Source organism: Oxyura jamaicensis, chromosome 7 (genome assembly GCF_011077185.1).
Source record: "Oxyura jamaicensis isolate SHBP4307 breed ruddy duck chromosome 7, BPBGC_Ojam_1.0, whole genome shotgun sequence".
Lineage (NCBI taxonomy): Eukaryota > Metazoa > Chordata > Aves > Anseriformes > Anatidae > Oxyura > Oxyura jamaicensis.
Window position 1 is genome coordinate 32,604,772 of NC_048899.1, and position 20,753 is coordinate 32,625,524.

The 20,753-nt window shown below is 42.6% G+C and overlaps 1 protein-coding gene across 2 annotated transcripts in view; it reads left to right on the forward strand.

Annotated features, from left to right (window-relative positions):
• MGAT5 (alpha-1,6-mannosylglycoprotein 6-beta-N-acetylglucosaminyltransferase) overlaps positions 1-19,585 on the forward strand; it is a 116,520-nt gene extending 96,935 nt beyond the window's left edge. For both annotated transcript variants that reach the window (XM_035330822.1, XM_035330823.1), the window contains exons 13-17: positions 3,973-4,119; positions 7,271-7,387; positions 8,224-8,298; positions 11,726-11,883; positions 12,322-19,585. In XM_035330822.1, coding sequence (XP_035186713.1) covers positions 3,973-4,119; positions 7,271-7,387; positions 8,224-8,298; positions 11,726-11,883; positions 12,322-12,520 — 696 coding nt within the window. In that variant the 3' untranslated portion in view covers positions 12,521-19,585. The remainder of the gene's footprint in view (positions 1-3,972; positions 4,120-7,270; positions 7,388-8,223; positions 8,299-11,725; positions 11,884-12,321) is intronic.
• The last annotated feature ends 1,168 nt before the right edge of the window (positions 19,586-20,753 follow it).

Sequence of the window (20,753 nt, forward strand, 5' to 3'; positions counted from 1 at the left end):
TTTTATATTGCCTTTCTACTTTCACACACTTCACAAAAACAGCTGCATAGGCATTTAACTGGTGAATCTATTCTAAAGGAGTTTCACTCTCAAAAGGATTGACTTTTTCAGAAAGCATTTTATATTCTTGAGGAAAATATATCAAGATAGTTAACAATAGTCTTTGTTGTGCTTCTCTTTCTGTTGTTCAGAAGAAAATATATAAAACAGTTCAGTAAGGAGGCATACAAAAGTGATGATAAACCTACCAGCGCAACAGAATAAGTTAAATGAACTGCACTAACATTAAAACGGGGAGAGGAAAAGATAAACACTGCTGTTTATGGAAGTATAGCACTCAGTCTCTGGAATATGAAATATTTCTCTTAAATACGGAGCTATTCAGGACTATACAGTTGCAACATTCATTCCTCATTTTATTATTTTGCCCATAAATGAGATACAGGCTATTTGTTCAAGTACTTATTTTAATAATGGTCCAATCTGTTGCTGTAAACTCCGTGGATAAATTACTTAGTGTCAACTGAAAGTCGTTGGTTTTAAAGAATACTTTTAAAAAAAAAAATCTGCGTTTTCATGGGAGTGGTTGTAAAGCACTCGTCAAGTTGGATGTCATGTCAGGGAAGTTTCCAGTGAGCTACTACACCATGAAGAGAATGCCAACACTGTGATCGGACAAGTGGCGTCTTGGCTGATGTGGTGCTTGCTGGCCAGCTCGAGAGCCTGTAATTTCCTAACAGGGATTCCGTTCACTGCAAAGGCAGAAAAGGTTCCTGAGGAGCCTTTCTTATGAAAACCAAGGTACTCCTGCTGAAAGGCTTCAACGCCTGCTTTATTTATTTCACTTGGGCAAGTGAGACCCTGGTTTTGATTTATGCAGCCCTACAGGTACGGCTGGGTAGCAGACCTTGCAGACGAGGAAGTGGTTTAAAAACACATGCACACAAAAGGCAAAAAAAAAAAAAAAAAACACCCTGATGCTAATGATCTTTTTACATCTGCATTTTTTCTGCTCTTACCTCCTGTAGATACACTTTTATGAGTTCCTCCTGACAATCATCTTGTTACATGTGGCATAAGCATACACCACCTGCTGTGGCATGTGCCCACTGAAAGCGCTGTGTTAATAATAACAGCGTGGCTTTCAAAAACATTTTAAAGTTCAGAAAAATGCGCACACGGAATGAAATGCTTTCAAGAACCAACCTACCAGTGGAGTACAAAGGAATTCCGCTTTGCCTAGTAATTTGGCTCCAGCTACTAAAGCAAGGTCAGGGCTGTTTCTGAATGTCGTGTACCCACGGTTATGTTATCAGCCCGGATTGGAAGTTTTGCTTTATGGACCTCCAGGTGCGGGGTGAAGGTGCCTGTCCTCTGCAGGCTGTGTTATCGGGCACAGCACCTGGTAAAAGAGCACCCTGGAAGCCATGGTCAGGAGCCTTATGTGGAGGCACTCTATGCCACAAAACAGTGGAAATGCACTGTTCCTAATCTACCATTTCTGGGGAGGGAGCCTTCTCTTCCACACAGCCTTATCTGTACGGAGGATGGATGGTACCTCACTGGTAGCTGAAAGTAGTTGTCTGTTTTCAGTCTTTGTTGTTTCTACTGTATGGTTTTTCCTTCTTTTTCAATTAGTGACTTGCAGTGTTTCTATTACATACCTTTAGGAAGTACCTTGAGGGATTGTTTTAGGCTTTTGGGAAGTAACAAGTTGCGTATAATTCAAAGGATTAGCAAATTAGAGCATCATGCCAATGAGCTATGGAAAGGACCTGAGTTCTCTAATGCTTGCCTTTTGAATCCTAATGAATGTGGCTTTCTTGGGGCAATTAAGATAGTCCTCAGTTTTGATCTTTATCCCGTACAACAATACTTACAGGGAACTTTAATAAGGCCAATTTTCAGGAGCAGGGTGGAGATTCAGTTTGGGGATCTCAGCTGAGCTGATGCAGGTGATGTGATGGAGAGTAATAGAAGACGTTGGAGGGCTGCAAGTGGGAGCTGGGGACTGCGAGCAGCAGCAACCTTGGACTTGGGGCCAGCAGGCAGCACCCACACACCCAGCATCCTAGCCATGAGGAGAATCCTTTATTTCTTCAAAGGTGTGGTGCTGCTTAGAAGTAAGGTCTGAAAATGGATGTGAAACAGGTAGTAGGCTATTTATTATAGATCAAGTGTTGACAGTGTGCTCTGTGCTGTCAAAACATAAAAACATGTTTCTTTCCCCATGGAGCTTCCTCCTAAATAAACGGACCAGTCAGACACAAACTGTTCAGCAGTGCACAGCAGCAGTTTATTAAGAAAGTGAAAGACGAAGCAAACAAACAGCCTTCTCTACATACCAGGCAAATGCTGGATCATGGGAGAATTGATGCTTCAGGTGGTTTTAATTGCTGGTTCTCATCTGGTTGTTGCCTTGAACTAGAGCGTAGTTAAAAAATAGTAATAATAATGACAATAATAACATCCTGTGTGCAGATTGCATGAAATGGTTTCATGTCTGTAGTTCATTATTTTCAAGAAACTGGAGTTCCTTTACGTTAAGCCTCTTGAGGTGAAAGTCAGTGTGTGACTTTTTCTTTTTTTTCTGATGGAAAGGTGATATATCTTATGCCATATATAAAACCCAAATTTACATAATCTAGCTTTAGTGGAGCTAGGCTTTCAGATCTGTTTTTATCGGCCACTGGAGAGTTCTCTGCAAGATCTCTCAGCAAGATAGCTGAGAAACATTTTGCAAGTGGGTGACTTTAAAAAAAACAAAAAAACAAAAAACAAAAAAAAACTGAAAATTGGAAACTGAAAGACCAATATTCAGCTCCGTGCAGTGAAAATTGCCTGTTCTCAAACGAGGTGAGAGGTGTTAACTTTCTTTTTAGTCAGCCAACTTGGAATTTGTACTGTTGTCGTGGGTCAGAAAGGAGTGAGGCTGCAGTGCCTGTGCCCAGCCCGACGTGCATCGATGCCACGGTTAGCTCCTGGAAGGGGCCTTCGGTTGTGAATGTCCTGTTACTAGGATTCACTGCCGTGTTGCAGAAAAAATCATGTAGAATAGTGTAATTTGAATGGTTCTAAGTTATGAATACTTATTTCTAATAGTTATGAAGATTCCCTTCTGTTTCAAAAAAATGGGCAGCTATATAAGTGTATGTATGTACATGAAGTCATTTAGCAGTGCCAAGAACTTGCTGATAGCAGAGCTTTTCATCTCCCATTACACACAGACTTTCAAATAAAAATATTTAATTCAGGGAGTTTAATTATGCTAAGCCAAGAACAGGGTCAAGATCTAAACAAATGCTGTGTGACGGACAAAATATTACATTTCTTTGCATTGAGGAAAACCACTGCCCTTTCGGAGCTGTGATCTCAGCTGACAACAAGGATAGCTTTGCGGTGCATTTTTCTCCTTCCATTTACCTTGGGGGCACTGAATCCACCTAAGGCTATGCAAGCCCTTGCTGACTAGTGTCTTCAGCTGCTGTTTGCTGCCATCTACCGTTTTAATTAGACTTAATCAGTCTGGCAGGAGCGTGGTCATACCGGCAAAGCCAGCAAGTTGATGTAGGGGAGAGGGGGAAGACAGTCGTGTAGCTGTTCAGGGAGGTCACTGCAGTAAAACCTGGACCTGCAAGAGAGCCCAGCAGCCTCATGTGAACACTCATCAAAGCACCAAATGAATTTTTTCCCCTCTCCCCCTCCAAAAAAATGAAAGAGTCTGTTGTTGCCTTAGCCACATGAAAAAACACCTCAGCTCATTGCAGATTTTGGTCAGATGTTTGACAAGACATTCCAGTACTGCTTGGGTATGAGGGAGTGAGCCACTGGATCCCTCCCTGTTTCTTCTTAACGTTACATTTTTTAGGCTTGTACATTTTGAATGTGTTATTGTTTCTTTTATGTTAGTTCTTAGCTTTTGATTTTTGTAAAGAACAACAATTAAGATAGTCCATGTTTTCTGTTTTTCAGCTCTTTGTTGGTCTTGGATTTCCATATGAAGGGCCCGCTCCTTTAGAAGCTATTGCTAATGGATGTGCTTTTCTGAATTTGAGATTTAATCCACCAAAAAGTAGCAAAAACACAGAATTTTTCAAAGGCAAGCCTACACTCCGAGAGGTAAGCTTTGTTAATATTGGTAACTTCTTTATTGAAAACTTTTGCGGGTTTCTTTTTTGTAAGCCAATATAGTAAAAGTCACATAAACGTTCACAGTTCATACAAAAAGTGTACCACTGTCACTTAGCCGTCACTGGGATTGTCGGACCTTATTTTTATGGCATAATCAAACACTGCCATTCACATGCTGGTAAACTTTACTTCTGTCTGTCTGTGCCTTCTGCTAATACTTATCGAGGGACCAGAAACTGGAATTTCATTCGGACACGTGATCTTCTGACCTGAACAGGTCACCATCGGTGGAGGCGTCCAGAAGAGGCGTCGATGTGGTGCTTAGGGGCATGGCCCAGCAGTAGGCTTGGCAATGGTTAATGGTTGGGTTTGATGGTCTTAGAGCAAGGACTTTCCAACCTAGGTGGTTCTGATTCTGTGTCACATGATGCGCAATACATCATTTGAAAGAGTTTTCGTTTAGCTGAGGAAACGTGTCACTGTATATTCTTCAGGAATTGAATCAGTGTGTAAGTAAATCATAAAAATAGCATTTCTGGGTTGTTTTATATGGGTTTTTCATTCAGAAAAGATCTGCTCAAGGCACTGTTGAGCTCTGTTATTAATGCTAACAACCCGCTGCATTTGTAGTTGAACACTGAATTAATTTGGAGAACTGACTCTTAAAGAGAACAGAAAAACCAAACCTCAAGGTTTCAAAACAGGCAGGATGTTAAGACACTGTTAAGGCACAAACAATGCTAAGTAAGCCAGCCCCTCATCCTGGCACTGATGTTCAGCATCAGGTTTTTCTTCTTTGGTGTAGGTAAAATTCAGCCTACAACACTTAGGAACATTTAATAGTCACGTAGCCATTTCTGATGTGAACACCTCTACGTGTAGCCGTTCTTCGGTGTGCGTATGTATTTCCTTTCCGTGCTTGTCTAAAGGACAGCTCTGTGGTAACACCTAGGTGATGTGAAGCATGCACAGCAGTATTCCCCAGGTGAAGCTGCACTTGGGCTTTACAAACTGTGCACAGAGCAGCACCAGCTATCTGATGAGCATAAGACAGCTTCCCGTTTAAAACCATGAACATAAGTTGCTTACGACTTTGTGTGCCAGAGCTGTGGTTATCGTTCATCTCGTTACACACTCAGCAGGTGCAGGACACTGAGTCCAAACTGACCCCTGCTCACAGTTCCCATTGCTAACGAAGGAGATCGCAGTAAGAAGTCCATTTAAACCTCCTCCTTGGCACGTTTCGAAGCTTTCCTTCCCTGAGCTGCTCAGCAGTGTGTCTCTTTTTCCAGCTGTTGTTTCCCAGACACTCGAACCAGCCAGCCCCAGTAAATGATCAGGACCCACCCAGCCCAGCAGGAATCCTAGTGCAGGGTAAATCCCTCCGGCTTCCGTCGGCTCGAACAGAAATGCCGTGTGCCTGACTGCACAGAAAAGTAATCCCTGATGGCAGCTCTGGTACAAAACAATGTAACGAACGTTCGTCACAAACGTGGCTCCGCTCACGTGCGTAGCTGATCTATCGTAAGCGCAGCCGTTGCTGGAACTAGTTTCCACGGCTGCATTTAGATCCTATCGCCTCTTACCCTGGTGCTGGTTCCTAGGAATTAAGGAAGTCCTTACAGTACAATCCTCTGCCAGTGTTTTTAGGTATTAAAGGAGAACAAAAGCTTGTGTAATTCTGCAAATTGATTGATTATTCATAGACCAATTTGAAGATAAAGTCTGTATTTAGCACAGCGCAGGAACCATTGAGAGTCACTGTATCGCTCGGTCAGGTAGGATTTATTCGGTGGGTCTGGGGCAGGAGGTGGCCTGGTTCCCTTCTGCTCCCGAGATGGGGTCCTCTAGTGAAAACTCTATATGAAAGCTAGAAAAGACCAGAAAAGGGGGAAATAAAGCACTGCATGCTAGATCTAGTCCAAATGTGTTTGGTGGGTGCAGTTTCTTTCCCTAGAGAAATCATTTTCTGCTTTTCGGAAGAAAAGAGACTTTCAGTTAGAAATTCCAAATGCGTTTATGAGAACCCTTAGGGGCTTTTACCATAGCCAGGAGAAGTATCTCCTGAACACACGAAACATTACGCCTCAGCTCATTAAATCATTCCAGTATTAGGAAATAATACTTTCTGGGAGAGGAGGTGCAGAATAACTCGTGCGATAGAACCTGTTGCTGGCTGTTCTCAGCATGTGAGCAGTGACTGGCCTGAGAAGCGCAGCTCTTCGTCGCCCAGGTCAGGTCTGGCTGAGGTGGTAGAGAAAGGGTGGTCTGAAGGCTAATGCCGAAAGCTTTGGGGGATTTAAAATGCTGCCTGTATTATTTTTAAAGGCACAATGGAAGGTGTTTTTGTGATCCCATGTGTAACTGTAAGACTGGTTTCTTTTGTCCACAACCCAAGCGCAATGGGCAAATCTGCAAGTTTTGTTCCTTGTGTTCACTAAAGCAAGAGAGCACGTGCGGTCTATTTTCTTAGCATCGTGCATAAAGAGGCAGGTGTACAAAAATTGTCTGTGACTAATCTATCCTGCAGTTTTCTTTTTGTTTATTTTAAAAAGTTTTCTTTTTAAACGTTCCCCTCTCTTCTGCAGCTTTTACTTCCCTTCAGCGTGTTCCCTTGCTTGTTCATGTTACTCCCACGAACCTGTCACAAAATTTGCTCAGTGCCGTCCTGCTAGTTCTGAAGCATCTAACAAGCGATCTCTGATAGCGCCTTTCTCAGTTATCAACTGGAGTGTTTATTGAAATTGTTTTCTGACAAAGGGGTGAGCAAAATGCAGTTAACACTTATTGAGGCCAGATCACGCTTGCGGTAGCAGCAGCGAGAGTCAGAACTCACCCGAAGTGATAGAATTGTTGTTTATAGCTGCTGCTCACGGAAGCTTACAATTGCTTGAAATCTGGGGAGCCAGAGCAAGGATACGGCATGGAGGTGGGGCAGGGCAGCGATGACAGCTCTGGGAGGCAGCCACAGGCCACAAAAAAATCTGAAAGGTAACTCGGAAGGAATGAAGTTGACTGCTCAGTTCTAGCAGAACCTTTGGGTTAGTCTGGCACATCTTATCCATGACGTGTGGTGAAGAGAGAGAGGAAATGATATCCTGAAACTGTAAATTTGACCAATGTCGTTTCTTCCTTTCAGTTGACATCTCAGCATCCCTATGCGGAAGTTTACATTGGGAAGCCCCATGTCTGGACTGTGGACATCAATGATCTTTCTGAAGTTGAGAGGGCTGTGAAATCAATTTTGAATCAAAAGGTGAGAAATACATTCTCGATTTGTAATCAACACCTGAGAGTGTGTCATGGAACATACGCAGACTGCTTCGTAATGTTTGACTAATTGAGGTGCTGCACTTTGTAGGTTATTGGGAAAAAAAAGTTGTCATTCCAACCCTGCAGTATCTGGTTATTAGGATTTGGTACTAGTTAAGTCAGGTTTTTACCTGATTAAAAAAAAAAAAAAAAAAAGTGAGTGAATTTGGATAGAAGTATGAATTTTGTATGTAATTTATAAAGCAGTGCATATTTTCTGTGCATTCAATGAGGTTTCCTTGTGGATTCTTAGAGCAGTGCAGGCTGTACAAGTACATGCTTAACTATTTTGACTGATTCTATAGCCTTCACACAACTGCCACTGAAGTGCCTACACACCTGCAGCATGGGATTCTAATCAGGGCACTTAGAAAAGAAACAAAAAGTTTGAAAAAATGTTGCCAGCATGTTCAAAGGTATCACGTTCTTTTTTGTCTCAATGTTCTGGTTTTTCACTTCAACTCCACAGATGAAAATTAGTTAGAACAGGAGCTCTAGTATCCCAAAGGATCTCAGGGTAGTTTTATATCTATTACTTTGCAATAAACCCTGAAGTTCCAGCATTTGTCATCTCCTTAAAGATAGTCACTGAGCAACTTAATAGCCACTACAAAAGAGCAAAAATCAGCTCAAACTGCTGCTGACTTTGTGCAATTGTGGTATATTTTCACTTCTTTTTGCTTCTATAATGTAGTATTTGGAATATGAGCTGCTACCACAGTGCAACACGATGTTGATTTGAACAAAGAAATCTCTAACCTTAACACACTGTTTCAACAGATTGACCCCTATTTGCCCTATGAATTTACGTGTGAGGGAATGCTTCAGAGGATGAACGCATTTATTGAAAGACAGGTATGAACTTTTATCATGGGTGAATCTTTTGTTTGATGTTGGAAAGGGAAGGCCCCCCTCAGTTCTAAAGCTTCTTAATGCTGCTGCTGTTCCAAGTCGAAATGAACTTAACTGTGCAGTCTTAGGCTGGGCAGTTCCTTGCTCTGCTGAGGTTCCACTGGAGGTCTGCAGGTATGGGGGCATTCACTTCTGTGGGCTTGGCTTGTAAAGCTCCTGCCAGGCACCACACCACTGGGATTTTGCATGTGTGCAGAGGATGTTGAGCAGTTAAGACAAAGTCCTGGCTACTAAAATATTCATTCTGCATTTCAGTTTGGCACTGGGTTCTGATTCGTCCATGAATGTCTGTTTTGCCATATGCTGCTGCAAAAAAATGGATATACTGTTTGTATTTCAGGATTTACGGGAGCTTTTTAAATTATTATGTAACAGTATATACAAATTTATACAAAGAACCTTCCTTCTTCTGGTATTGTGTCAAAGCAGACAGGCAAAGTAATTTTTCAGCATATGTGTGGCCACTTTTACAGCTGGCATTGCTGGTGTGTACACACAAATACCTCTGGACCATGAAGTGTCACATAAATACTGAGATAAGTTTGTGGTGTGTTTGCTTGGTCTCCTGCCAAACCCAGACCTGTTGGCAATGCCAACTTTTTCCTTTTGTCCTGGCTGCTGCAGGAGAGTGATAAGAATAACCTATATCTCTGTTATGCCAATTAACTTCCAGAGTTTCTTTCAGAAGCACCGGATGGGCTCCCGTACCTTTATTTCTGCAGATGACAGTGTTACGGGCAGTAGTAAAGAATAACATGGCTTCAGATCAGAAGTTCAGTTAACATAACATAGCTCCTTCCAACTTCCTGCCGATAAACACTTTTGCTGCTGAGCCTCTAGAAATACCTCTGCTGCTGCTGGTTCTTCTGAGTTAGCTGTAAATGAGATCTGTGGTCAATAAGGAAGAAATGATGCTCCATACGATGAAGATAGAGTCCATTTAGAGAGAGCATCTTTGGGGCAAAACTGTTCCTTCCCCCTCTACACTTCTCCCGAGGGCTAAGCCCTGGCCTTTACTGCAAGGCCCTCAGAAATAAATACAGCAGTATCATTTTGTTTGTTGCTTTGATTAATTGTCAAAAAACGTTATTTCACAGCCACCAGGATGCTCAAGTACCATTATTACCATTAATGGTAATTAACGATTACCATGACAAAATAATAATTACCATTATTACCATCAAGTACCATTATTAGCTGTGTGTACTTAGCACTGCGCCTGCCATGTCAGATGAAGCAAAAAAAAAGGTTAAGACCTTCATTTAAAGAGTTTGGGGTTGGAGGCAGGCAGAAGAGCATCCTCCTTTGTCAGCAGCAACTTGCTAAGTGGGCTGAGTGCCTCAGCTTAAAATTGTGGTTATATGTGGAACGAGTATAAACACCACCTCTGGTGAACCTTAACCTCTGCTTTTGCGTAGCACCTTTTCTTGATTTAACCTCGTGTGTAGGATTGTGGGGCAAGCTAGACTGGGGTGAAGTTACCAGGCTTAGGTTGCCTGCAGTGGTTGATCGGGAAACCAGCCGGTGACAGCCAAGTGCAGCACAGCTACAGCACAGTCGTGTGTGCTGCTCCCTGCGGAGGCGACGTCCTGAGACGTGCTTACAGGCAGCGTGTGCTGGGGAAGCCTTCCCACCAAGCTACGGACCAGAAATGGGAGGCATGGCATTTTCATTAAGAAATACTAAAAGCTGAAATCCACAGCAAATGGTGAAGCCGCACAAGTGATTTCCCTGTCTGAATAACTTTGTCTTCTGCCTGCATAAGCTGGCAGTCCCATCCAGGATTACAGTAATGGGTTGGATTTGGAACCCAGATAAATTCCTCCTGCATCCAGTATTTAAATGTTGATTTATAGAAGTGCAGGCTAAGCAAGGCAACAAAGTCCAAATAACAAAGCAACTTTCATGAGCAGCTTCATTAAAAATACCTTCGACCATCTGTTGTGAACCTGCTTTCTGTAGACGCTGTTAAACTTATTCTGCCACAAATACCCTCTAAAATGACTCAGTTTTTTTCAGATATGAAAGTTTATTCCTTTGCTGTAGAATGCATGAAGCTGAACTGATCAATGACACCTATCAGTGTAAACGTGTATGACCAAAGAATGAATTCATTTGCACTGTGACTTCATGCAAAATCAGTGCTCTGATTTTTTCATTCTCAATTGATGCCTGAAGAATAAATCGACACTTATGTTTAGACTCTATAAGCATGTATCATACTTCTTTGGTTCATCAAAGTGCTATTGTGCAGATAAAGCAGCGGTACAACCTAGTGGTTCACTTACTGTGGTTATACGGAGTGGTTATTGGAATAATATTTGTAGAATGTGGACTGGTAAGGTCGAACTGAACATCTGCTCTGTACTATCAACTGTTTGCAAATGATTTAGGATATTAAATTTATGGTTAGACCTCGGGGTACAAAAGCCTCCGGCTTCAGCAGAGGAAATCTAAACAGAGGAGAAAAATCAAAGAACTGATATTGAGAATTGGTAGGTGTTTGGGGGTCTTCGCTCCATTCAAATTTCAAGTAGCCCAGCCTTTCTGAGCCTTGGATCGCAGTCTGGGACCTGTCCTGACAAATACTAGTTTTGTCAGGAGAAAGCAAACCCTGCTGGAGCGGGCCCAAACCTTTTGACGTCCTTTTGACGGGAGCTGCCAAACGTTAAAGTGATGGCTGAGTAAAAGGAGTGTTTCGTAAGGCCAGCAATTAAATTTTTATCTTTACTTTTTCACACTTTAAATGTCAAGACTGTAAAACCTTGTCATAGTTTTTGCTGGCAGGTGTGTGTAGGTACAGCTTCTTCCTTCCTGCTTCTGTTGCACGCGGTACTCCCAGCCAGCTTCTCTCATTGCTGGGAGAGCACCTCGACCAGCACTTCCACCCTGAGAGCAAACAAACTCTTTGAACCCTGGCTGCTTTATAGAAACCTTCAGTGTTTGAGTTCAGCTAACTCAGAAGCGCCGTGAGTCCCCTGACCCTTTCCAGAGCAGTCACCACGTGGGCCACCTGCGGGGTAGCTGGCCTCTGCTACTTCCTCGTGGTATTACTGAGAGAGCCAAAATGGGTTGGATTTGTGAGTTTAACGAGAGGATCTACAGTTGCTTATGATTAATTGAGCAAGGTACAGGTGGAAAAAAGCTTCTTGGGGAACCAGGCCAGCACAATACCCCATTTCAACAAACAATCAGAGGTGGTAATTCCCTCATGCTAAAAATTCTCTTTGTTATGTTTCTTAGTGATTTTAGTACAACCGAGCTGAACTGCAAAGTGAGTGTTTGGGGTAATGATTACTTATTTTATTAATGGGGAAATTGCTACCAAGGGACTGGATGCATCATAACAAGATATTGCCTGTCGCTGCAGGACTTCTGTCACGGGCAGGTGATGTGGCCCCCGTTAAGTGCCCTTCAAGTGAAAATCGCTGAACCTGGAAAATCCTGTAAGCAAGTCTGTCAGGAAAGCCAGCTCATCTGTGAGCCTTCCTTCTTCCAGCATCTTAACAAGGACAAAGCTCTGCTTAAGTAAGTACTTAAAAGCACAAATACGTTATTTGGTCTCTTTGTTGCTCTGTGTTTTTGCCAGATACGATGCTTGGTGTGTGATTTCTGTGAGAAGGGCAGGTGGGGGGAGAAGTGCTGTTGGTTTTGGCAGTGCCCTTTTGGTACAGTGCCCTTCGACATTGGGTTGCCTGCATTAAGCAAAGGTGCTTGTGCTGCAGTATCACAGACGTTAGAGATGTGATTGTGTTTGAAGGGACTTGTCAAACCTGGGGCCCTCTGCAGCCCGGGCTGAGCAGGTGCACTGTCCCACAGCTTTGGCTGTAATGAGTAGTACCTGAAAACACAGTTCTAAAGGTACTTGATTTAGTCTGTAATAGAGTATTTTACTTTATTTTCAGTGAATTTAGTACTGAACTCCCGTAAAGTCCACTGACTTTGATCATGTGCTTCGCTTTTTAGGCATAACATCGAGTGTCTCACCATCGAGTCTGTGAATGATATCCTGGTCCCCTCCTTTGATGGCAGAAGGAAGCACTGCGTTTTCCAAGGTGACCTCTTACTGTTCAGCTGTGCTGGATCCCACCCAACCCATAGAAGAATCTGCCCGTGCAGGGACTATATCAAGGGACAGGTTGCGCTTTGTAAAGACTGCCTATAGCAGCAGAAGAGCTTTTGAGTTGAGGACAAAATGTAAGTAGTTTTGAGAGGAGCTACTTATTACTTCCTGCACTTTTGTCCAGGTTTTTGGCTGCAGGCAGAGCTATCATTGCTGGGCAGAATTATCTACTAAGAGAGGAAGGATTCATAACAAACAGCTAACTGATCTTTTTTTTCCTGTAAGAACATTTGCAGTGTAACTCTTCAAATTGCTTCATCTGTTTGCGAAGAGAAATGAGTTTCGTGTTCTACAGTGATTTGAAGATGACTGCACAGAATAGTTTGTAGAAAACTCCCACACCCATCAAACTTCCTTTTTGGTTCTTTGGGTGACGTGTTTTCTATTTTTTTTAATGAGTTAGAACATCCCTGACCATAGTTAGCTAAAGGATTGCAACATCATTCCAGTAGAAAATTGAAAAAAAAAAGTGTGCTTGGGGGGTGGGTGCAGGGGAGGGAGGACTACCATTTATTATAGGTGCACTGTTTTGGGTCCTGCTTTATCTCGAATGGCTATAAAGTGGCTTACTTCACAAGAATTTGGAATCACAAGGTAGCTCTTTATCTGTTATTGGGTTATCTGGGCCCGGTTCTTTGGTTTTTTTGTTTGTTTGTTTGTTTTTAACGTTGTATTCAACAAGGTATTGTCTGCACCACGGCTGCTGCACCACAGCAGCCTGAACAGCAAGCATCACGAGTGAGCAAATGGGCAGTTGCCAGAGCGTGACACATCTTGGTGACTCGACAACTGGCCAGGGTGGTGGCGTTCCTCGGTGTGGAACAGCTACAAGAACGCGCTGCCGTGTTACGAACGGACTCGTCCCAGTTCACTGGTCCCTTTTAGAGAGTGACCCTTGGAATTTGCCCATGCTTCTGTTGTAGTCTGTCTACTAGAAATACTGTGTGAAGCAACAAGTATTCAGCATCTTTGGAGCAATATTATCGTTAGAGCCTCAGTTTGCTGCGCCTTCCAGTAGTTAAAGTGTCGCTGAATGACATAGAAAGGTTAAACTAAGCTAACTATAATTATTGTATGGTAGAAATGTAAAATGTCGTCATAACTAGCTAGGTTTTTAAAGAAACTTTTTCTGAAGAACAAGAGGAGACAAACAACTGGTAAGAAAAGTACTGATCAATCTTGGGGGTTCTTTGATCGTTTTTCTCTTTAGAGGGGAGGGTTTTCTTCTGCTTTTTGGTCTTCTGTTTTTAATAGGCACACCAGTTACAAAATGAGAAAAAAACAATTCAGGAGTTTGAATTAAAATCAAACTTGATTTGAAGCAGCGGGTTAAATCTTCTTTTCATAGAGGTGATTTTTGTTATTTTCAGCAGAAGGTGGCATGCTTGGCAGCACCATTTGGAGTCAGGAAGTGATACGCTAAGGTTAGTGAGAAACAGCTCTGCAGTATGTTTCAAAAGCAGCCATGGTCTGCATGTTCAAAATTCGGATGTGCTCTCATCATAGTGGGAAAAAAAAATCAAATTGCCATGAGGGTTTTTTCACAAAGGTTAATATTACCAGGTAATCTTGAAAAGCACTAACGAAAAGCATAGAAACTTCAAATTTTCCTTTTTTGGATATATCTGGTCAGATTGTTCTTGTAACTGGCATTCATTATCTGTGTGAGCATTCATGTATCTCCTGACCTACCAAAGACCAATCAAGGGAAACGCCACGTAAGCTTGGATAAATTCTGAAGAGAACAGAGAAGTACCAATTGAAAGTTTCAATCTGCAAGCAGTGTTAGCTTTCTCAAGTTTGTTTCCTGCCTCAGCACTCCTGAGGGTGTCACGCTGCACCGCCCCTAGCACTGCTGTGGACTACCGAGGACCTGAAGCTTGCTGAGCATCCACAAAGCATCCGTGGGAGATGCTGAGCAGCAGCAGTACCCCTGACTGGGTTGTGACGATGATAAAATCTGCTGTATTTTAGGGTAGTTTCCCAAACACAGAGCAATGGGGTCCTTTAACGGAAGGCAAACATGCTGTATGAAAAGAAAACAAACACAGACTAGTCTGAAAACTCTTATGGCTAGCATATCCCAGCACTTGCTGCAGTCAGCACAAATGTAGCCTGCAGTTGTTTTAATGCCCTCGCAAAGCTGGGGGAGGAGGATTAGAAATGCCTCTGAGCAGGTGCAACAGTTCACTTTGTATTTATATAAAATATTCCCCACGTAACTGTGCGTATTTGTGCAACTGGAAAATCCTGCGCATTAAAGGAAGTCCACGCTTCTACCTGGTGCTGAAAGTCCAGGAGACAGCTGAATTGGTCTTTTAGTTCAGCCCGAGGTTCTTCAGGCAGGCATTTCATTCAGAAGGACATATCACAGAATCACATCAGAAACAAAGATGTGTGTGTGTGCACTTAGGAATGCAAACCGCGTAGCTCTGGCTGTAGTGTAATTCCTCGCTGTAAATACCGATGTGCTTGATGCCCACCGCTCTGTGGCCCACACGGCATTCTGCTTTTTGTTTTGCCTCTAAACTTTTATAGACGGGGAAGGTTTTGTTGTTATAAGATTTTCTGGTCTAGTGCTTTGCTCAATGGTAAGTCTGCATTTACCACAGCAGGGAGAGTCTATTATAAGCTCTGTTTTTTTTTTGTTGTTGTTTTTTTACATGCTGTAGCACTATTTCTTTCTAATCTACTGAACTGAATTACTGCATTCTGGCAAAAGTGAAACAGCAAGCACCAATGCCGCTTGCATTTCAGCCAGGGAAAGCCTCTGAACTGGCTTGAGGATCAGTTGGGTCTGATCCTATTTCCACTGAAACCTATAGGGAATGAGTTCCTAATCCTAAAGAGAAAAGAATCGAGGCCTGTAATTTCATAGGCCTCTATTATGAATTTTGAACGTAGTAGCTGGACCTCTATTTTCAGAAGAAATAAGACTTTCATGAAATACAGCTTCAGTCTAAATTTCTGCAAAAGGAAAACGTCGTCCAAGAACTGTACGTGGGTAACCTCGAAGTGCTGATACCGCACTGCCCCGTCCCTGAGCAGCGTTTGTTCGTGCATTGGTCCATGAGGGAATCCACCCACAGACAGGCACTCGGCAAATCCACGTGGGACTATTTAAAAGTTAGAGTGATTCAGTAAAAAGTGTAAAAAAAATAAAATAAAATAAAATAAATCCATGTTTTAGGATAGAGGTCAGCCTTCTGTCCGCAGTCCAGAACTATTTTCCTTCCTAACTAAAGGCTAAAGATGTAGTCCAAGTATTGCACTTAAGGGTATTAGAGCTGGGGCCGTGCTACTGGCTTCAGTCGGACAGCCGAGCTTACGGCTTCCTTTCCTCCAAAATCAGGTTTTTGCATGACTTGCGTTTGAATATATTGACCAGTAATTGATGGGAAAAAATGTCAAAAGTTGCATAGAAAAACATTTTACAAGCTTTTAAACATATCTCTCATATCAAGACATTCTTTGTTTTAAAATTTTGTATTTTTGTATGTGACCTAGTTTTTTCAAAAGATCTTGTTCCTATGAGATTAGAAAACTTGAGAGAAGCATTTACATATTTATTAAAATTAACATAAAATTATGGCTTGCCTTTGAAAGGTGAAGTTGGTAAATACACACTGTTTAAAAATGCCAATATAAACCTCATTTATTTCATATATGCAAGTTGATTTGCACATGTATAAATAGAGTTGCTTTTTGCATTTTTTGCTTAGTTTCTTGGTTTCTTTTTGTACTTTATAGTTGCAGCTCTGTGTTTGTTTATACCAGATTGTTTCTCCTACAGATATTTAATGTTTATGTGCCTTTTTTTTTTTAACTTTGGGGTTTGGATGGGTGCTTTGAATGTGGACACTGTCTGAACAAGTATAATGGAACACTAATTGCAGGTAAAAGTGGTGCTTGATGAGCATATACCTGTTAGCAGGATGAATTTTGAATGTTTTCACATAGCAGGGAAATCTGTTTTTTTTTTAAAAAAAATACAAGGTAAAGGTTAGTAAGCTAAAAGAAACTGTAACATATTAATGATTCTTGCAAAAAGTTGGTTCTGCAAGCAAAATACCCATTACTGAGTACCTGTAATTTGCCACACGTGCTCCTGCTAGGATGGGATGTCTGCCCAATGGCCAGAGAGCAGACTAAAGCCGTGATATTCCCCAGGGAGATGCTAACAGAAAATATCTAGAGGTGGTCATATGTGATTTGATCAACGGGAAGAGCTAAGATCTGTGTTCAAGTTTGTGAGGAGCTTGGTTTTTCAGATGAGGATGTCTGTAGGTGGAAATGCACAGGGTGAGCCAGGTGCCCCTAGAGTCCTTTATAATACCTGAATTTACGAGTCTCAGTGGAGAGGGAACTCCTTCTGGCTGTTCATCTCACTGCAGGTGATTTTCCTTTAATGCTACTGCTTTGCTGTCAGAAAGGCATTTTGCCTAAGAGCTGCTGCCCAGGTCTCAGCAGAACGGGCCTGGACAGAGCCAGGGTTCTGCGTGTTCCCCGTCCAGCTCCACTCCCAAACACCTGTACCAGATCTCAAAACGTGCTTATTGACTACATTCAGCCTTGTTCAAAGTTTCTGGCAGCTGCAAATGAGGTTGTTAGCCATGTCTTCTCTCCTTACCTGCTCACGCTGTTGCTGTCCTTTAAATCCTACTCGATGTCCCTTTGAACGAAAGATGCTCTCCCCTCTGAAAAGTGAGTGGCCCCTCTGCATGATAAAGATGATTTACAAGTTTGCTACTCTCAACATAAACAAAATTCGAATTGCTTTCTTAAGTATATATTTTACTCAAGGTACATTTCAGGACCAGGTTTTGCTCCTAGGAAAATAAATTAAAGAGGATGAATCAGGCTGGGTGCAATCTCATCCAAGTCTAATTAACTTCATGACTCCCACTGGCTTCAGTGGTAGTAGAACTCCTCCTTTAATTTCTCCACAAATTAAAAAAAAGCAGCTCTCCCTTTTTAATAAAGCACTCTGTCCTACAGCACAGAGACCAGACGCAGGTTACGCTGCACGCGTTACCAGCAGTCGGTTCTGCCTCTGCTGTGGCACCTGCCATCCCCCGCTGGGTTGGTGGTACTTGTTCGGGAGTGTCACTTCAGAACGTGGCTGTCTGTCCAGCCTATGTTTTGAAGTGCTGGGGCAGTGGCGGCTGTTTGTTTGCTGTTGCCATTTTTAAAGAGTATTAATTATCCATTTCCAGTTGTACAGTCCTTTTTTCCAGGGGTGCTAACTTTTTTGGCATGGCTGTTCCTTTGTGATGGTTGCCCTTACGGCTGCTATGCCTTGAACTTTTGACTTGTGATTTCCATTTGTAGTTCTCCGGTGATCCCATCATGTTAGGGACTTCCGTAAAGTCAAGGAGAACAACGCACTGACAGACCTGTGTTTCTCTTCAGGCTGAAAAGGCCTGGGACGGATACGGTTTCCTTTAGATCTGCTTTAATACTGCTGTAAATGTAACATCAAAACCTACTGTTTTATGGGCAGTGACTTAGCTCGTCTCCACATTTTTAAACAGCTCTATAGTTTTTTTTAAGTTAGTTTGTAGCTTCCAGATATTGTATTTAAATGGAACGTGTAAACAGCAAGCTCCGTGTATCCAGTGGGAAATGTTTACTGTAGGAATGTGTTGAAAATTCCAGAGGCTGAACCTCAGATTTGAGGCATTGTTCATGGTCTTTTTCCAGGGAAAAACAAAGTGCAACCATTGTCGATGCATCTTGCTCTCATGGGAGTAATCCTTCACATTTTCACCTCATGAAAACCAGTAGTAGCTTCTGATTCAGCAGGCCTCTCAACAGCACTAAGCCACCTGCTTATTAAATGGTAAATCAATCAGCTCCTCAAAGTATTGATAAAACGAGTCCTAACCCCACGTCCCACACACACAGCGCTTAAAACATGATCAGCTGTAACCACATCAAAGCACCTTTCTCTGCTGGGGACTGTGGCGGGCGTCTTGCACTGAGACTCCGTGTCCCTTTATCAAAGGCAGTTACGCGCGGGATCAGCGTCCCTCACGGTGTGCGAGGGCTTGCAGAACGAAGCATCATGGACCCTGCTGTCTCCGTTATTTCGCAGCAGGGACAGGGCATGCTGCTGCCCCTCTGAACCAGGAAAAATGCCTGGATCGAGGCGCACTGAGGTGCCTGCAGGCACCAGCCAGCCCTCGTGGCACGGCCTGCCTCGATCCCAGCAGCTGCAAAGGAGTTTGAGGTATCACGTAGGTACACGATAAATCAAGTGAATCTAATCAACTGCTGTCTGAAGGCAGTTCATTTTAACAGGGCTATGCCCACAACTCATTTATTAGTCATTAACAAGACTGTAGCGATACAATGACAGTGAAAACCATTTTTAAGGAGCCCTGGTTTTATTTGGTTTTCACAAAGTACAGCAGAGGAGGAGGAAATGGCAGTTTTACCAAAGGAAATAAATAAATATTTTGAGAAGAGTTACCCTGAAGATTCTAAGAGAGAAATGACAAAATAGGGGAATATTCACAAAGCTAGTTTGAGCTTAGAGAGGTTTGTCTCCTGCAGCTTGCTCAGCTGGCCACGGCAGGGTCAGCTTCTGGAGGGTAACGTGGGGCAGCTCAGGGCTCTGGTCTGATTCATCCCCTGGACGAGTCTCTCCATGGGTGAAGGCTGTAAAATTCTGAATAGTCCCCGTAGCACCATAAAAGGATGAAAACAAAACAAAAACCTACTGAATCTGTAAAAATAAAAAGCTGCTTTTTTCAGATAGTGATTTGGAATCAGTGAGAGTTCTTAGATGTCTGTGAGCTGGCTGGTACCACGTGTGTTCGGTTTGAATTCTCTCCTAAAATCTTTAATCTTTGTTGTATTTAAATGGTTGTGTTCCACTATATTATGTTCAAGCAGTTCGATTCTGAAAGAACAGAACACAGTGGTTCGCATACTGTCAAGTTACTGGGGTTCAGTAGGATGGGATTATTTTATTTTATTTTTTTTAGAAAAGTAAATGTCTGTACTTTAATGGCATAGAAAAATGCTTTGTTTTCACTGTTGTAGAAAGAAAACTAGGGAGAACTTTATTTTTCAATAAACTTTTTTCTTGTGTGATTTGGATTTATGATTGTTTTGTGCTTAAATGGGGAGTCCACGAGCTGCCTGTTTCTGAAACAGCATCGCTGTGGCCTGTCCTGCAGTTCTGCCGCTGGTGCTGGCCCACCTCTTGAGCAGCCAGCCATCGCGTGAGCCGTCCCACCTTCCCTGGTGATCAGAACAGGCAAGTAACCATCTGGTTTTGGTTTGTTTAAATCTACGTTGGGTTTTAAAAGGCTTAAACTCAAGCTTCATTTCAGGAGGGCAGGTCTGCCACTGCACTAGTTAGGAATTCTCAGTTTCCTGGAAATTTCAAGCACAAAAGGAAGATGTGGGAATTGCACGGCGAGACACTGACATACAGCCTGTACTTGCGTAGTACATTATTTCTTTCAAAAATAAAAGCTGTGTTGTGCTAACATGGCCTTACGGAGCGTTCTGTCAAGATCCAAGTTCAAACGCAAAGAGCTTGCACTGCTTAAGAAACACTCACATATGGAACAAGAGATCAAGCAGGAAACTTCGGACCAGGCACCTGCATCGCTTCAGTTTGCACCGCTCCGAGGGCCGGGCTGAAGTTGCTGCATTGGAGAGCAGCTGGTGGGTGCTGCAGCGACCTCCTGAGAGGTGCCAGGACTGTGTACGAGACGTCACTTGTGTCATCAGGGACTGGGGCTTGCAGCCTGTGCACTTGATAGGTGCTGTAATAAAACGCCTGGGAGGTTATAAGCTGATGTATCAAAAAAGACATGCAATATAAGTGTCTGCAAAGTGAAATTTCTTGTGCTGAACTGTCAGTTTATTTCAGTTGCATCCATTCTGTTTCTGTCCAATTCAGTTTTTGCTCTCCCAGGTGAGCCTGAGCTAAAGGTCATCTCTTGCCAGCTTCTGCTGGGAACATTGAGAGGTTTCAGTGGAGCCATCCAGGCCTAATAGAAGAGGCTAGGAGGGGAGCACAGATGTATTTGGAAGTAAAACAAATAGGGGAAAAAAAGTTTTTTTTTTTTTAAAAAAAATGAAGAGCAGGAAGATGAGCTCTTTGTTACAGAAATGTCCATTTGTAAGACAACTGCTTTGTACTTTTTAAAACTACAGTGGAGGGAAGCAAGTGCTTACTTTGCTACAACCACTACCTTTTTCCAAGTTTGTATGTCTTAGACTTTTTTTTAATCTGGTCACACAACTGAGTAAT